Source organism: Onychostoma macrolepis, chromosome 06 (assembly GCF_012432095.1).
Source record: "Onychostoma macrolepis isolate SWU-2019 chromosome 06, ASM1243209v1, whole genome shotgun sequence".
In the NCBI taxonomy this organism is placed as follows: Eukaryota; Metazoa; Chordata; class Actinopteri; order Cypriniformes; family Cyprinidae; genus Onychostoma; species Onychostoma macrolepis.
In genome coordinates this window covers 21829687-21847997 of record NC_081160.1, presented here as the reverse complement: position 1 = coordinate 21847997, position 18311 = coordinate 21829687, and the positions used below count along the sequence as shown (strand labels likewise).

At 38.3% G+C, this 18311-nt stretch overlaps 1 protein-coding gene across 5 annotated transcripts in view; it reads right to left on the bottom strand.

Annotated features, from left to right (window-relative positions):
* The window catches only part of negr1 (neuronal growth regulator 1), a 164264-nt gene that overhangs the window by 50978 nt on the left and 94975 nt on the right, over positions 1 to 18311 (bottom strand). The window contains exons 7-8 of one of the 5 annotated variants that reach the window (XM_058778332.1): positions 14885 to 14926; positions 9883 to 9956 (exon numbers count right to left, since the gene is read on the bottom strand). The exons of 3 other annotated variants lie outside the window; for them this stretch is intronic. In XM_058778332.1, the coding sequence (XP_058634315.1) occupies positions 9898 to 9956; positions 14885 to 14926 (101 nt within the window). In that variant the 3' untranslated portion in view covers positions 9883 to 9897. Of the gene's footprint in view, positions 1 to 9882; positions 9957 to 14884; positions 14927 to 18311 lie in introns of those variants that run through there. One more of the 5 variants, XM_058778330.1, reaches the window with a different exon arrangement.

Sequence of the window (18311 nt, the reverse complement as noted above, 5' to 3'; positions counted from 1 at the left end):
AGCTCAAGAGCCCAAGATGCATAAATATGACACACTACCTTCTAAAAAGGCAGTAATGTTTAGTTATTTATTTTTTAAAGGAATTAATACTTTTATTCAGCAAGGACATGTAAAATTGACAGCAAAGACATTTACAGTGTTACAAAAGATTTCTAATAAAGGCTGTGGTTTTGAACTTTCCATTCATCAAAAATTCCTGAAAATAAAAAATTATTAGGTTTTTTCAAAAATATCAGGCAGCACAAGTCTGTTCAACATTGATAATATATATATATATATATATATATATATATATATATTTTTTTTTTTTTATTATTATTATTTTTTTCTTGGGCACCAAATCAGCATATTAAAAGATTTCTGAAGAATCACATGACACTGAAGACTGGAGTAATAATGGCTGATGAAAATTCGTTTTTTTCTATCACAAAAATAAACTGCATTTTAAAATATATAAGACTAGAAGATTAGTTTTTTAAATTGTAATAATATTTCACAATATTACAGTTTTTACTGTATTTTTAAACAAATGAAAGCAGCCTTGGTTAGAATAAAAGACTAGTTTGTACCATCCTTTACTGCTTTTGAACCTTCAGCTTTTCCATTTTATGTCATTAATTAATGAAATTATTTATTTATTATTAAACTATTTTTTATTTATTTATTTATTTGTAAAAATAGGACAATATTTCTTCATTGATTGACTGGATGATTAGCTGGTCAAGCAGGTTAAGAAACATTCTGAGGACACCAGAACACCAGTATCTCATGCTAAGAATCTTTGACATCTTGGCCTATAACAGCACAACCACATTTTTATGAAATAATGAACTAGAAATGAAATGACATTTCTAAAAATAAAAACTAAATATAGATTAGAAAATTATTATATCCTCACTATTCCACTGCAGACCATATCTGAGGTAAACAACCTAATTATAACCACATCTCCATTCTAAGCAAGCACATGTCCATGGGCAATAACTCTCTCTCACGCTGATGCTCATTTTGGTCAAAAAGGCCCTGTGTTTGCAATAATAATCAGTATTCATGCACCATGCATGCTTAGCATATGTTCTCCCATATGCTTGGAATCCACTGCAAGGATTCAGTACACAGCGTTGTAACAGTTCACAAGAAAAAAACTGACAACACTATTCCATCAAGTTTGCCAGATTAGTTCACACTGGAGATAAAAAGTGAAAGTTTAATTTGTGATGCTGAAAGAACAAAAAAGGCGAGTATCTTGATCTGCTGACAGCGGTAATTGCTTTGTTTTGTAGACACAAAAAATTAGGGATGTGAGTCTCAGAGGAAGAACAAAAAGCAATGTCAAACTAATGACATCCAACTAATAACCTCGTTTGTTGATATGGTGAATGAGACACAGTTGGGCAGGATATCAGAGCTATAGTTATGCTCTTAAACATGATTAAGCTCTGTAACTAAGCTCATTTGGAGGTATGAAGAATGGGATCAAGAGAAGACAATTGAATGTGGACAAAGTGTCAAATTGAGATCCCCAAAAAGCTCCCAGTGAAAAGACTAATTTTAAAATATTTCACTTTGGATATTTCCTTGAATAATTTCTCTTTTGTAAAAGTCACAACATAAAAGCACTACAGTAAATCTAACAACCAGGAATAAGGTTATGATTATATATGGTCTGTGCTGGGCAGTAACTGATTAGACGCAAGTAATCTGGACTACATAGTCAGATTCCAAAAAATAAGGATTGTAACTAAATTATATATTACGTTTTAAAATGCTGTTGCTATAATTGCTTTAAAATGCTATTTCCTAATCAGATTACTTTTTAAGGATTACATGATTACATCCTATTTACACAATGGCAGTAAATTATTCATAATTTATTGATTCTCCCTAATTATTATAATTCATAAATTTTGAATTCTTTTTCTAAAAATCCTACTGGGTGTCGCACCATTTAGCCTACCATTTATCTATGTAAATAAATTAGGGGACAAAAGCACCTCTCAGTCAATTAGACCGTGTGTCACGGTTCTGTGCAGTGCACACACAAGTCACGCGAAGATGAAGGTGAAAAGGGAATCAGGTATTTAATATGACTTGAGATGAGGAGGTTCACACACAGGGTAACATCAACAATAACCGACAAACAAGAACTCAAAGGACGGCAACTAATATAGGGCAGATAACGAGGGGCAGACAGGTGAACACAATGAAGGTGATTAACTAATAATTAGACAATGGCAGAAACTAGGTCACACAGAGCACATGGGGAATGAAAACACAAAAGTCCATAACTGTGACAGTTCGCCCCCCTCCCGGAAGGCGCGACCCCGCGCCGTAGAAAGGGAAGGAGACGGAGGGATGTCGAAGGGTTGGTACAAACAGGCAGGAGGAGGTTCAAGAGGTGGCCGGATGACCGGGAGGAGGACGATCCGCAGTGTCCAGGGGGGTGAAGGAGGAAGGAGCCAGGGAGAGAACAGAAGGGACTTGGAGCAGGAGGAGCCCGGCAGGACCCAGGCCACAGCCATGATGACGGCCCAGGGTGGAGCCGACGGAGGGAGGAGCCATGGAGGAGGAATGGCCGCCGTCTCCAAGGGGCCGACTGTCGGCGGCAGAGCAGGTGGAGGAGGAGCCGAGCCGGAGCTGGAGAGCAGATGAGCCCGGGCGAAGCCGAGGATCCGGGGGGCCAAGGTGGAGCCAAGGGCTCTGGCGACCGAGGCGCAGACGGAGATTCGGAGGTACGCAGCGGAGCCGGAGCAACTGAGGACCCAGGTGGAGATGGAGGGAGGGAGGAGCCCAACGGAGCCAGTGGGGCGGAGCAACGAGGCACAGCCGGAGGAGTGGAGTCCTGAGGCGATGGCGGGATGACGACCGACCAAGGCGGAGCCGGAGGGACGAAGGAGCCCGGTGGAGCTGGTGGGCCGATGGGCGACGGTGGAGATGAGGGAGCTAGGAGCCGAGGTGGAGCCGCTGGGTCGGAGGGCCGAGGTGGAGTCCAGGACTCAGAGGCTGGAGGCGGAGACAAGGGATCCCCCAGCCACGACGCCGATGGAGACAGGCAGACCCGCGGCGATCCCACCGCACAGATGGTAGGCTGAGGGTGAGCAGAGGGGCTGCCAGGATGCAGCGGTGGCTGGGCTGAAGTGGCAGGGATGATAGGAGGAGGCAGGAGAGAGAGGGTGGGTGGGAAATCCAGGTAGGTAGGCCATTCAGGGTAGTTAGAGACTTCAGATGAAGGCGGAAGCAGAAAAGGCATGTCTGCATAAGTTTCCCAATCTATTAAGTCCCCAGAGTCCTGCGACTGCTCACCCTCAGCGGCGGTGCAGTGGGCGGGGCTTTCTTCAGCACCCTCAAGCTCCACTGTAACTTCCACTGTTGCGTGCGATGTAGCCGGCTCTCGCACCTGATCGGACGGTCCATGAGGCTCTGGCTCCGGGGCAATTTCCAGCTCAGTCGCTCCTTCTTGCGATGGCTCGTGAGTTGCTATGGGCTCTGGCTCTCCGTCCGCGGTGGGCTCGGGCTGACACTCTGCGGCTCGGGGTGATGGTGGGCTGGGCTCTGGGTCAAGAGTGGGACTGGTGTCATCGTCCTCGAAGTCCACGGTCAGTGGGGATCCACAGGACACCAGCACCCACTCCACAAAGGTGGCAAAATCTCCCCGAGGACCATCTCCGGACAACCACGCACTGCATTCATCGTTTAGGCTCGTTCGATAGAATGTGCAGAGGCAGTAGTCCGGGTAGTGGGTATAGTTGGAGATTTCCACGAATAGTCTTGTATGGTCCTCGAGGGAAAGGCTCCTCTGCTCCAGCATGAGGAGGAGGCAGGCAGGGTCATTCATGACAAAACAGAAAATAAAAACTGACAAAAACGAAAAACAAAATGAGGGGAAACACGCTGCTAAACTTAACTTTCGTTTGGGTCGGTTATTCTGTCACGGTTCTGTGCAGTGCACACACAAGTCACGCGAAGATGAAGGTGAAAAGGGAATCAGGTATTTAATATGACTTGAGATGAGGAGGTTCACACACAGGGTAACATCAACAATAACCGACAAACAAGAACTCAAAGGACGGCAACTAATATAGGGCAGATAACGAGGGGCAGACAGGTGAACACAATGAAGGTGATTAACTAATAATTAGACAATGGCAGAAACTAGGTCACACAGAGCACATGGGGAATGAAAACACAAAAGTCCATAACTGTGACACCGTGTATGAGAGGAATAATAATTATTACTAAACACAGCTGATATACAGCTGTGAAATGTTCTTACATCCAGTGATCTTCACTAATTATTGATCTGGACAAAAAGATTTTAGGGGTGCGCCGATCCGATATTCTGTATCGGTATTGCCCCGATACTGGCATTTTCTGCCGGATCGGGTATCGGTCAGACGAGACCAATCCAAATACGATATTGTGCATATACTATTGTGCTATTGTTAAGCCCCACAAAAGCCACAAAAACATCATAAAACACCATAAAGTTTTTGTGCACTATATTTCAAGTTTTCTGAAGCCGTTACATAGTTTAAGGTGAGGTACAGATGAATATTTAAGTCAAGTTCACGTAAACTCTTCTCTCCGCTGCGGCTGTGTGTCTGATAAAACTCTCCGCAAAATTATTAAATGTTCAAAATATTGGCCTAAATGCTATCAGAATCACTGACTTAGTTTTAATATATTTTTCCATGAATGTGTATTAAATTATTTCCAATAGTCTAATCTCTTCATTTCATAGCTTTTCACTTGGTTGCACTGCTTCCAGTAGTGTATGTTTTTATTAGAGCTTTTATCCAATCATATTTCAGCAATCGTGTTGCCAGGGTAAAAGAAATCTGCCTAAGGCATTCAGAATCAACAGTGCAGGTGTCTGTAGTTTAAAATCAATGGCAATGAAACCATTGCTTTAACCAATCAGATTTCGAGTTGGCAGCACCAGAGCCATCTAGCAGGCTTACGATAACGTCAGCATTTTCTCCCCTTTGATTGGATGGTCAGAGAGTGTACTAGTCAAGGCTAGTAAATCACTTTTGTTTTCACAGTATTATTAATGTTTCTTACCGTATATGCTGTGTACAGTGTGTTATAGTTAATTTTCAGTGCATTCTGAAAAATATTCACCTTCTGTAAATCTAAATACTAAAGTACTAAATGACAGCGAAAAACAACCACACGCCTCCTCGGCACCGGCTCAGTGAAAGACTCGTGAAGATGAAAAACCACTATGGTAGGTTAGATTTCATTTTTGACTTTTTTATCGCTTTATGCGTTGTATTCTGGTGTTAATTGCAAGATATAAAGCCAGGTTTTAAGTTTCTGTAAGAATATCTCAGTTTCCCGTGTCGAGCTGTATTAACTGGGCTTTTCCTCCGGCTGCAGCTCCGCTGGAAGAGAGGCAGACCAATGGGAGACTCGGCGTGAAGATGAGAGTCACAGGGGTACGTTAAAACACATGTATACGCTTTTCTTCATCGTCTTGTATGAATTATTTTAATGTTTCTTGCTCACTTTCCCGGTAAATCTGAGCTAACTAGTATTTTCCTCCCGCAGCAAGTGGGCAGAGCGGACTCGTGAAGACGAAAAGCAGTAAGAGTTTGTTAAATTGTTAGGTCAACTTTAAAACACATGTAATCGCCTTATGTTTTATACCAATGTTATCTGTAAGGTATAAATACGTTTGAGTTAATAAATGTCTGTAAGAACATCAGGTGGACTATATTTGTGTCATTTTGTGCGGTTAAAGGTGCCATAGGTGATTGTCTTCAGAAAATATTTTTGTTATTCTGGTTGAAAGTCTCTTCACATCCTGATAGCAATCATTAAGTTAAGTGGTCTAAATGTATTTATCTGTATTTATATATTCTGTGGAAGGTGTAGGACCAAGAAATGTTTGTCCAATTAAAACGCTCGGTCAGAGCGTTTTAATTGTCTTTCCTACCTGCCTGTCAACGTATGTATTTGCATATCTCTGCGCACCCTGTTTGCACAGACAGGATATGTCATCAGTGCATTCACGCACGCTGTGCAGACAGAGTGAGAAGGGCAGGCAAACATCAACAACCCGATCTTCCTTCCTGGTATTGTAGTACTTTTACTAACTGTGCTGTAAAGTTTTCTCACCAGTGAATGACACATGATGTAGCCCAGAGCTGTTCCCAGTTCCAGTCCTCACGCCCCCCGCTCTGCGTATTTTGCATGTCTCGCTTAGTTAACACACTCAGTTCAGATGACCAGCTCGTTAGGAGAGCTCCGTGCATGAACTGTGTTCCGACTGACATGCTCCCTACACAGTTTTCATTGCTCCCTACTCCCTGAGCAGGGAAAATCCGTTTATTTCACTTCAGAACATTCACTCACGGATTTGCGCTGCTCCTCACACACAGACGAAAGAGAAGTATGAAGTGTGACATAATATACCTCTGTAAATAAATACAATTTAAATTCAGGTCTGGCACACTTTAATGCCCTTTGTATGGAACATAAACGCTCACTTTGAACTGGAATCATGGCGGAATATCTGGTGATGTCCACTTCGCAGGGCACTTATGACTTACGGTCGAACAGAACAACCGTCGGACGTGATAAGATATACATATGAAATGTGCAGAGCGGGGAGGGTGCGAGGACTGTAATTGGAAACCGTTGATGTAGCCTATTGTAGTAATTTATGTTGTCTCTGCCTGCTCTTTGAGCGTATGTGCGCTCAGGGGGCGTGGCTTTGGACGGCAATTGCAGGGAGGGTGGGACGTTCGCTTTCAGTGCTATCAGGCTAAAGTTATCATTTTCCGAGATCTCCTACTGCACCTTTAATGCCTCAGCTAGAGATGATGTGTGTTGCGCAGGTGTGTCAACTTGGTGAATTGTGTTAATTGGGTTCCTAGCTTTAGTAATAGCATTCATTCTCGCTACACCTGTCTGTGATGCTGCATTTCTGTGGAATATTTATGGTTTCTATAGCCGTGGCATCATTATGAAGGTATTAAGAGGTGGATTGATTCATGTAGGACGCCACTGAAGGCCTAGGTGTGAAATGCACAGCCCACCACTGGTGCTTTGAACCTTTCTATGCGGAGCGCTGTGTGCTGAGACTCCGTGTTGCTTCAAGCGCATCATTCTGCGCACGGGATGCGCATAAGCGCTTCGTGCCGCTCTGTATTTGGAGCATTTCGTATCATAATACTTTTGCACAATGAAAGATTATTAATAGCCTTTCTTGTTCGCCTTATCTATCATGAATGAATGAATGAATGAGGCATTTATATAGCACTTTATTGTGTATTGCAATACACCCAAAGTGCTTTACAATCATGTGTGGGGGGGGGGTCTCTCCTCAACCACCGCCAGTGTGCAGCATCCACTTGGATGATGCAACGGCAGCCACAGGACAACGGCGCTAGTGCGCTCACCGCACACCAGCTACAGGTGGAGAAGAGAGAGAGTCATAGAGCCAATCATATGTTTCTGCCTCATTGCTGTGCTATACATTTAAAAGAAATGTCTTTTCATTTTACAGTATTTATATATACATATATTACTTGTTTTTCATGAATGTATTTTACACTACAAAGAGCAATGTATATCATTTTACATTATCATTTTAGATTTAGTCCTATACTTATTCACTTTTATTTGTTCCCCACTAAATAATGTTTTTTTTCCCCCACTAATTTTAGATTTTATAAAAGTGTGCAGTCATGATTTTTCTAGAGTAACTTTTGCTACTGAATTATCCAATAAACTAGTTTATAATAGTATTTTTGTCAAAAAGAGTCATGATCAGGTCAACACACATTAAGGTATAAAAATTCAACACTGATTTAAAAAAAAAAAACTGCCCAGGTATCGGATCGATATCGGTATCGGCAGATACTCTGATTTTTTGGTATCGGATCGGGATCGGTTCTGAAAAAGTGGTATCGAACCACTCCTAAAATATTTAAAACCTGGAAAACTTTAAACATGTAATGTCACTGCTGTTTTCATGTTTGTTCGTGTAATACAGGGATTCCTGATTTTTTTGTCATCCCCTTTGACCTAAAATATTTACTTGGAGACCCCTGAGATATTAAATAAATCTTTCAGTGTCTTAACAACACATTCACACTATCACTTTATCAGTCACAAACATTTCTATTTTTAGTGTTTAATTGTTTTGTTTTGATTTTCAAATAATTTATTCATTTTAATTTGACGTTTTTATGATTTCATTAATCATAGCTTTTCATCAACTCAAAAACCCCCTGCAGTTCCTTCATTAACCCCATTTTGGGAAACTCTGGTGTAATGTAATGTTTAATACATTTGTGACCTGTGCTGGCAAAATGAGTCAGAATGAGCAAATTTTCAAAAATGAGCTATTTTTATTTTCACATTCTCCATTAAAAGATTATTTTTGTGTGAATACTTGAAAAATGTAATTCTGTGTATATGTGTATTATTTTCGGGATTGTGCGCCATCTGAAGCTTCTTTATGCGGGGCGCTTCGGATGACAGTCAGCGCGAGAAGCGAGCAGAGAAAAGGTACTCCTCTCAGAAAACTTACAAATAAAGATCATATTAGATGTTTAAATACTATTTTGATCACTAGAGGAGCGCTTAATGAACTCATTCTTATGAAAACGTCAAAGTCGACATTTTTCACTTTTTTTTGCCTGTTAGCTCAAAATTACCCCGTGTGCATTCCGACTCATTTTGCCAGCACGGGCCACACTTCATGTTGTTGATAAAGAATGGAATATATATATTTTTATTTTTTTTATATCAATATGGTACACAATAATTTAAAAGTAATCAAAAAGTACTCAAAATTAATTATTAAATTATGTTACTAACTACAATTTGTCATGTAATTTGTAATCAGTAGCGACTACAATTTTCAAGTGATCTACCTATAGGGTACAGAAACAGGAAATCCAATCACTTATGGTTGCACTTTCTCTAAAATATAACTTCAGTACAATCCATGTGACAAAACATCAAGAGAAACATAAATCATAACTTCAGTGTTGTGGCCTGAGCTCTCAATTTTTTTTTTTTTTTTTTAATGAAACACACTCTATTTCACCGAATAAATCTTATATGAATCCCAATAGCACAAATGCTTCATAAATCTCACTTTGTGTGGAAGCTGTCTGAACCATTTGTCAGAAGGGCTACTGATAAGAGACAGGTTGGTTTTCAGTGGAATCAAAAGCATGTCTGAATGTAGCTGTTATTTCAGCCAACATGCAGAGAAACACAAAAGTATTGGCAGTGTGTTTGGAGAAAAGCTCACACTGCGTGTGAAGTAGGGATTGATTTTCACAGTCAATTATAGCCATTTTTAGCGCAGTTGTAAATGTGTAAAGAAAGGCCAAAATGTTTCAAAATCACGCAAAAAAAAAAAAAAAAAAAAAAAAAAAAAAAGGGTAGGTATCGACAAGCATCTGTTCTGTTAAGATCTAACATCCCCTCCTGTTTCCATTCTAGCAAATATGAAATGTGTTACACATACAAAGTAAAGAATGGATTTAATAGCTATTGTGCAATGTTTTAATTTCATTCATATATAGGAGAGACTGAGGCTAATAGTCAGTCTTCACTACAAAAAAAAGCTATGAAATCTAAATTAAATTCCACCGTTATTGTTCAGGATAAAAGGCATAGAGGCAATAAGTTGTCACAACAGAACCTGCTATTCTAACATAGTTTTTTAAAGCTTAATTCAATCAATAAAACAATTATGAGAAACAAAATGGTCGATAAATACTGTAATTAAAAAAATACAACATACAGTACAAAAGTCATGTGACACCTGACATTTCTAAGGAAATACCCTTGTCTCGAAATCCAATTAAATTCCCTGCGTGACAACTAGCCTCGGTCTCCCCTTATACATGCTCATATACATTTACATCATTGCGTTTGCATACCGTATGTATTGCTTCTTTCTGAATACACATAATCCAACCCTCCTGTGAAGAGATGTCAAAACATAATTAGCATTTATTAATTCATTTATATTCTTTGTCAAATAAGTAGTGCACCTGTTGCAAGGAATTCAAACTATCCTCTCTCAGCCAAGTCGCTCAACTAGGACAGCACAAAATTAACTAGAAATACAATTTGGAACTTGGAACAAAACAAGAACAGTGGGACGTCGAGACAGTTTATCTCAGCGATTGATACTGCCGCTACTGCAGTGGACCATGAAATTGTCATTTGTTCTGCAAGCGTTGCATCAAATGAAAGTTAAGGGCTACACACTAGCAAAGGTCTAAACTCTGGCAGGGAGAGGACCTCATGGCTAATTATATCCATTCCATACAAATGGTATACCTACTAATACAGTGGCATATCTGTAAAATGGAGTATGAAAATGCATTAAGATCTGTAACGCTGAATGAGACTCATTGTGGTTACTGAGAGCAGTCATGCAATACAACACATCACACACATTGTTAGTGTGTGCATTGTGTCCGTATATGTGCTAAAGAGAAAGCATTAGGGGAAGTAATGTATCCCATTTGAGGGATTACATTTTCACACCGACTTTTAAAAGGCATGTCTTAAAAGAATAGTTCAACCAAAAAAATTAAAAATGTTATCGTTTATTCACAATCATATTGGTCCAAATCCAAATGATTCTATTTTATGAAACACAAAAGGAGAAATTTTGAAGAATCTACTGGTCATTCTGGACACAAAAACATTTTTAATTCAGACAGTTTTAGTGAACTGGATCAACTCATTCATTTACTTTGGACTGCTCCACACACAAAGTTACTGTAAGCTCAGAAGACTGTAATAGCACAATATAGCGCACAAAGTCTTATGATTAGTGTTCGACAGATATGGATTTTTTGTTGGCAATATCTTACAGAAAATGGTGGCCAATGACTGTTATATATGAAACCATACCATTTACTTTATTAACTATAGTAAATAACATTAGCATAACAATTACTAAAATATTATTTTACATAATTCTGACCAAACCCCCAAAAAACTGTAAAATAAAGATAAGCAATTTCTTGATTCTGTAACCCTATAGTGGCATTTTCAAAAATAAAGATTTTTAAAAACATGAATAAAAAGAAAGCACTGTAACCAACATGTGTTACTCCAGTACACCTTAAGCCAATAATTATTTTCATGTTTTGTACCAATAACTGTTAAATGGGATATTCAAATATTACAATTAAATTTTAAAATGCTATGCTATTTTGCCTAAATAAATTTAAAACAAAACACTAAAAAATTTAAATCAGTAGTCTTAAATGCTACAAGTGAATTACAACATTATAATGCATCATAAAAATATATTATATATTAGATATATTAGATATTCATTTTGAGATGTTTTTGTTAGAGAATAAATTCAACAGTCTTAAAATATTAGTGTTTTTAAAAGACAACTAAGTGAACATTAGATGATGGCAAAGGTAATCTAAATGTAAAAATAGAAGAAATGCACATGCACAATTAAATATCCAAAACCAGGTGATATATATCCAACAACGACTAATGCAACTCCAAAAAATTGTTCTTTTTGTGTTACAAGAATAAAAAAGTCATACATGTTTGAAGCAACATGAAGGTGAGTAAATAATGACAGAATGTACATTTTTGGGTGAACTATCCCTTTAATACACACAGGCCCACACACACATACACACACACACACACTCCACGCTCCCCCAGAAAGAGAATATCATGGTCTGTGATTTCAGTAAGGAGCACAACAGCGAAAACACAGCGACGCAATAGATAGTGAGAGACGTTCAGAGACGGCGGAGTCAGTTGCTGCTCAGGAGGAGAGAAAATGGCAGACAACAAATACAAGAGAGAAGTCGAGGAGGCGTATTATCAATATCCCGCCCTTCATGCAGCCCGCACTAAAGCAGAGAATGAGGAAGCCAGAGAGAAGCAGTCAGCGTTTAGGAAAGCCACTCGCCCCAGCGCTACACATGACAGTGCCCACCATAACGCCACAGTGCTCGCTCAGAGGGGTGTCAGTGCTGTACTGTGCAATGCCACAAGTTAAAGAAATAAAACACAAAGAAACACAAAGAAATCAAGTGAAAAAATTAGGGCTGTCAATTTAAATAACGCAATTAAAGAAACTAAAATAATGCCCTAAAGTTGATTTCTGTTTTTACTGATGTCTAATTTGCTAATGAATAATTTTTTGATTTGAATCTTTAAATGATTCAATTGATTCGTTTAAGAACTGGACTGAATCAGTCTAGATCACTGGTCTCAAACCAAGTTTTGCTCCAACGCTAATCAAACACACCTGATCCAGCTAATCAAGCTCTTCAGGATTAGTAGAAACTTCCAAGCAGGTGTGAGTTGGAGCCGTTTGGAGCTAAACTCTGCAGTGCTGTGACTCTCCAGGAATTGAGTTTGAGACCACTGGTCTAGATGGCTCTTCAGACTACAACTCAATGATTAACTGAACCGAGAACTATCTTTTTTTGGAAATGTCAGACTCAAAATGTAAACCACTCACCGACTCGTAATGAGAGAACTGATGAGTGAGTTGACTGACAGTAAGAGCATGGATCGCGGAAGCGGGGGCCCGGGCCCGGGTAACTTTTGAGGTCCGGTACAAATTAGGACATACAAAAATACATGGGCTACAGGCTCATATGGATTACTCATTAAAAGATCGCGATCTCGATTCAAACACACTCAATCTTATTACTATGTCGATTAGATCATGTCTATTAAACTATTGAAATCACAATCACATCGGAATATTTAAACCTGCTTTCGCGCAGCCGCTGATCCAGAGAGAGCAGCGCTCATCATAAACTTTATGTTTGAAACAGCTTTACAAACAGTCTACACAGTAGGCTACATTTCTGTGTTGCAAACATTAAATAATAATGAAAGTATTGGGATAAAAGTTTAACGCAGCCGCGTTCAAAATGAGAAACTGAGTTTTGGAACTGATGTCACGCTTCAAATGATTGTAATGGGCGGCGCTAGGGAGGGACTAGCAGGTGCTTCAGCACCCCGAAAAAGACCATAGTTTAAGAAAGATTAAATAATACAAAAACATTTGTCTACTTACACATGCATAACTCGTGCAATGGAATACTACGTGACGTGATTTGCAGTCGCACATTTCGTAATGTCACAGCATTTTATTTAAAAAATGGATCGGTTCCTTGTGCCAAGTAGGCTAGGCCAGCCCCCGACAGATTTTTCTAGTAAACTAGTCGAACGTTTATATTAAATAGATAATATAAGCTGCGCATAAGCTGGCTGCAAAGCACTGGCAAAAGTAATAATTATGAATGCATCGGGGAAAAAGAAGACATTTTAATTATTTATTACTAAACTAGTGCTTTCTCAGTTAGTGTCGGCTGCAAACGCCGGCGCTGACTCTCCATCTCCACAGTAGGCTAATGGACGTGCACAATACTGACTACATAAATAGAATATATATATTTTTTTTATTTGAATTAGTTCTTAGTAGACATTTCAAGCTTTCTATAGATTTGTTTCAGTTTAGTTTATGTCTGTGAGTCGGTTCATTGTTGCGACGCGCTCCATCCACAGAGACTGCATGAGACGACAGAAAGCACATCCAAAATAATTATTAATAAGTATTTTAAGTTCTTTCCGCAGAAAAATAAAAAAGATTGCGCGGGCACCCCCATGTCATACATTAAGCGCGATAATAGGCCTACTCCGACTACACTCCTCATAAATACTTGAAATGCACCTACAGCGATTTTATTATTAATATGACCAAAACAGTTTATTATTATTATTATTATTATTATATTTACTATTGCCCAGCTCCTCCTGTCATTGATCTAGCATCCCCTGAACACCTGCGTTTAAAATTCTCTGGCGCCGCCCCGATTATAAATGTTACGTTATGCCAGAGGGTAGCGAACAGTGACTATTAAAATGTATCTGATGTCTAATTCATTCAATCAAGAGATTCGATCAAAAACGAAACAAGTTCATATATTTCAAATAATTTTTACATATTTTTATTTTAATTGGCTCATTTATAACATTTTACACTCATTTAAATAAAACATTTTGTAAGAAACCTAAGTGAATTAGCCTACATATTATTTTGTATTTGTCTAATGTTTTGCTTCAGAATCTTAGGAGAACTGTGATCTCTATTCTAAAAATCAATTATCCAGAGTCTTAATAAATAGGCTAATAGCGGTTTCTAATATTAAAATGTAGACTGGGATGTAAAATGTACAATCTTACACACTTTATTTAGTACAATAACAAGGATTTGGTACATTTATAATGCATTATAATGCCACTTCTAATCCATTGTGCCAGTGTGCGAAGTCAACACTACCCCCTTCGGCCCCCCCTTCTTTTGGTACGTTCCGCGATCCATGAGTAAGAGCATTTAGAATGAACCAAGGATTTGACTGACTTTAATAGCCATTAATGCTAACAAATAACACATATTGGAAATATGATTAGTTTTAATCAACACACATACCAAAGAGAGTTTGTTTTAATGAATAGCATATTAAAATATGCAAAAACATTTTATGTAAATAAGTCAATAAATTATTGTGTTTTGTATTGTAAATGCAAATTTATATTTAGGTTCTAAATGACATTTTTAGGAGCCGAGTCATGGCTACAACTATTTTCTCAGCAAACATTGATAAAGGATGAATTAATTGATGTATAATGTAATTTATTTGATTTAAAAATAACTGATTGACAGCCCTAGAAAAATAAATAAATAAATAAAGTGACGACACACAAAGCTGAACGCCAGCAGGCATCCTGGCCAATCGAGAGAAGGAGGAATTGCAATGAAGAAGAGGTCATTTTTGGTTAGTGCAGCATTTCGGATCCCTTACTGAGCTGCGTACAGCATGTGACATATACTGACCTGGACTTGAGACAGCACTAGTTGTTGTGGGTTCAATAATTGCTACAGGAAAAGAAGGGGAGAGGGAAAAGAGGACATTTATATATTATTAACATAACGAAGACCCAAAAGAAGGGAAAAGAGAACACAAACATGTAAAGACTGGGGAAAAAAAGGGTGTGAAAATTTTGCTTCTGTGGTCAACGGGCAACAAAAGGGCCCTTTACACCGCAAAATAAAACAAATCCCTGCTGAGCTTGATCATCTTGATCAAAATGTAATGTTCAGTCGGGTTTTATGTTCAGAGGGTTTTCAACGGAGTCAGTTTCAAATCATATTATGATCGCTGATCTTTGATACTCCAAATTAGAAGCTTCTGAGCATCACTCAATTCAACGGACCGGAATGAAGCTCAGCTCAATTAACACATGAAATTAAATTTGCACCTAGCAGACAGTCATTTAATCATGACGATGTAATATAGTTTTCATATTATTAATAGATATCATACTCTCTCAATTGCCCCAGCTCCCTTTTTGGGAAATGTTAAAAGCAGGACTTTAATGTCAATCCATTTTTAATCTCATATAGGCTCGATATTTTCCAGTGAGTTACTTAACTGATGGTAATTAAAACTTAACTGGGGGGATACGTCTAGATCTGGGGGAGATAAACTGAAACATGAATGTCTTCACATTTTCTGCTGATACATATACATAAAAGAGTAAAATATAAAAAATGAATCCGACAGCCAAAGCAAAAGTATTTGGACACCTAAAAAGGTCAGGCTGTCATTGCATTACATACAAAATATTAAACCAAGTGGCATCTGCAAACAAAAGTGGCTAACTTCATTTTTTCCTAGCCATTACTGTTAACCACCTGCAAGGTCATTTTTAGTAGATGTATGAATTTATTTCCACATAAGTTCATACAAGTGCCCTTGTACAGTAGCCACAGGTGTAGAAACACTAAAGGTCACACAAGGTTGTAAGCATAAATAATACACCTCAAATAATAATAAATTCTATTGTTAAAATATGGCATTTACTCCACTTTCCCGCAACAATGCACAACATGCAGCTTTAAAATTCATATGTTTTCTATTGAACCAAGAGGTCAGAAAATCTGTTTAGATGCTCTACTGGCCAGATCAGAGTTCAGAGTTCACCAAACTTGAACTTTGGCACACATCGAAAGGTGAAACTTTCCGCTCGTTTGTGTTTCCAGTCTCCCACGTTTACATGGAAGTGAATGAAACAAACTAGCATGATGGGACAGTTCACTCAAACATGAAAATTCTGTCTTCGCTTACTCATACTCATGTTGTTGTATGACTTTCTTTCTTCTTTCTAATGCACAATACAAAAGAAGAATGTTGGTAACCAAACAGTTTTGAGTTTTGGCCAATTTATATGGTATAGAGAAAGGAAACCCAAATCACATTTCTCAAAATGTCAATCTCCTTTTATGCTACAAAGAAAGTCATACAGGTTTGTAATGACATGAGGGTGAACAAATGACAGAATTTTCATTTTTTGGAACACAAAAGAAGATATTTATCTCTCTCTTTTTTTCATGCATATAATGAAAGTCATAGGGGTCCAATGTTATTTCGAAAGCGTTCTTCAATATCTATTCCTTTGTGTTGTACAGAGGAAAGGAATGTATAAAAGTTTTGGAACAGTGAATAAATGATGACAAAAGTTGCATTTTTGAAAGAAGTATCCCTTTATATCACCAGGAAATGTCCTACTGTATCTTAATTTTGAACAGTCTATCTATTATCCATAATTTAAAACTAAGCAAACTTCCTTTTGTGAAATGCTTTATTCAAAAAGGTCCTTCCACTATTTTCTTTTAAACAAAATGTAGATGTACTTCTGCCCAGCTTCATCAAATTGCATGAGCCCGTATCAATAAAATCACATGAACATTACTATGAAAGCATACAAGTGTTTGCATGACAGATGCTGGTCATTTTTTTTTTAAGGAAAAAAAAAGGACTCAGGCCACAATCAAACCATCTGGACATTTGTCAAACGTATTATCCTTCCCTTCCTTCAAATCCGTTGTGACAGTAGAGATGAACTGCACAAGAAAAAAAAAGTCAGGATCTGTGTTTTCTCTTTTATTGTTCAAATCAACATTACAGTGACTCCGTACAGTAAGAGTGACTTTGTGATTAAGGGGTGTAATGACCTCAACAGAGGCTTCTCTCTGGTAAGCCCTTTGCTAAATTGAGAGCCCTGGAGTTGAAATCACAGCGCCTAGAGACAGTTCACATCATTACTGTTCGCAGGTTCAGGGGCAGGGTTGAGACAGTGTGTGTGTGAAGTCAAAACACAGACGATGTGTGTTGCAGCTTTCAGCTGCCGCTCATGCTAAGCGCACAGGCATGCAACCTGGAGCAATCATCACCACTGACAGCACCGCACGCTTCGGGAATAAACTGACATTTCTCTGTAAATCATAGAAAGGGTATAGAAGCAAATTTAGTGAAGGAGGCAAAAGCAATACATATGTTCTTGGTTTGTTTGTTCAACTATGGCTACTTTTGGCCTGTGGTGGAAATTCAGAAATTAAACAAACTTTCACTGGTTTATGTACTTTGCTACTACACTGTATGACAGGAAAATTCAGTAATTTTATTTTTTCTCTATCCATAAATGTTATTTCCACCACATCTCAAATTGCAATTTATTCTGTAAAGGAAATTGCATTTTAAATATTTTTGCTATTTAGACAAGAAAATGGATGGATGGATATTTTTGCTATAAAATGGTTGTCTAGGCTTCATAGCATTTTGTGTTTCCTACTGTTCACACAATTACAATTATTTTATGCATAATTTAAGCATACGTCAAGCATTATCAAATATTTATTATGTATTGGAAATTGCATTTTAAATATTTTTGCTATTTAAATAAGAAAATGGATGGATGGATATTTTTGCTAAGGTTAATTTCATAGCTAGCATTTTATGTTTCCTACATACAGTGGGGCAAAAAAGTATTTAGTCAGCCACCAATTGTGCAAGTTCTCCCACTTAAAAAGATGAGAGAGGTCTGTAATTTTCATCATAGGTATACCTCAACTATGAGAGACAAAATGAGAAAAGAAAATCCAGAAAATCACATTGTAGGATTTTTAAAGAATTTATTTGCAAATTATGGTGGAAAATAAGTATTTGGTCAATAACAAAATTTCATCTCAATACTTTGTTATATACCCTTTGTTGGCAATGACAGAGCTCAAACGTTTTCTGTAAGTCTTCACAAGGTTTTCACACACTGTTGCTGGTATTTTGGCCCATTCCTCCATGCAGATCTCCTCTAGAGCAGTAATGTTTTGGGGCTGTCGCTGGGCAACACGGACTTTCAACTCCCTCCAAAGATTTTCGATGGGGTTGAGATCTGGAGACTGGCTAGGCCACTCCAGGACCTTG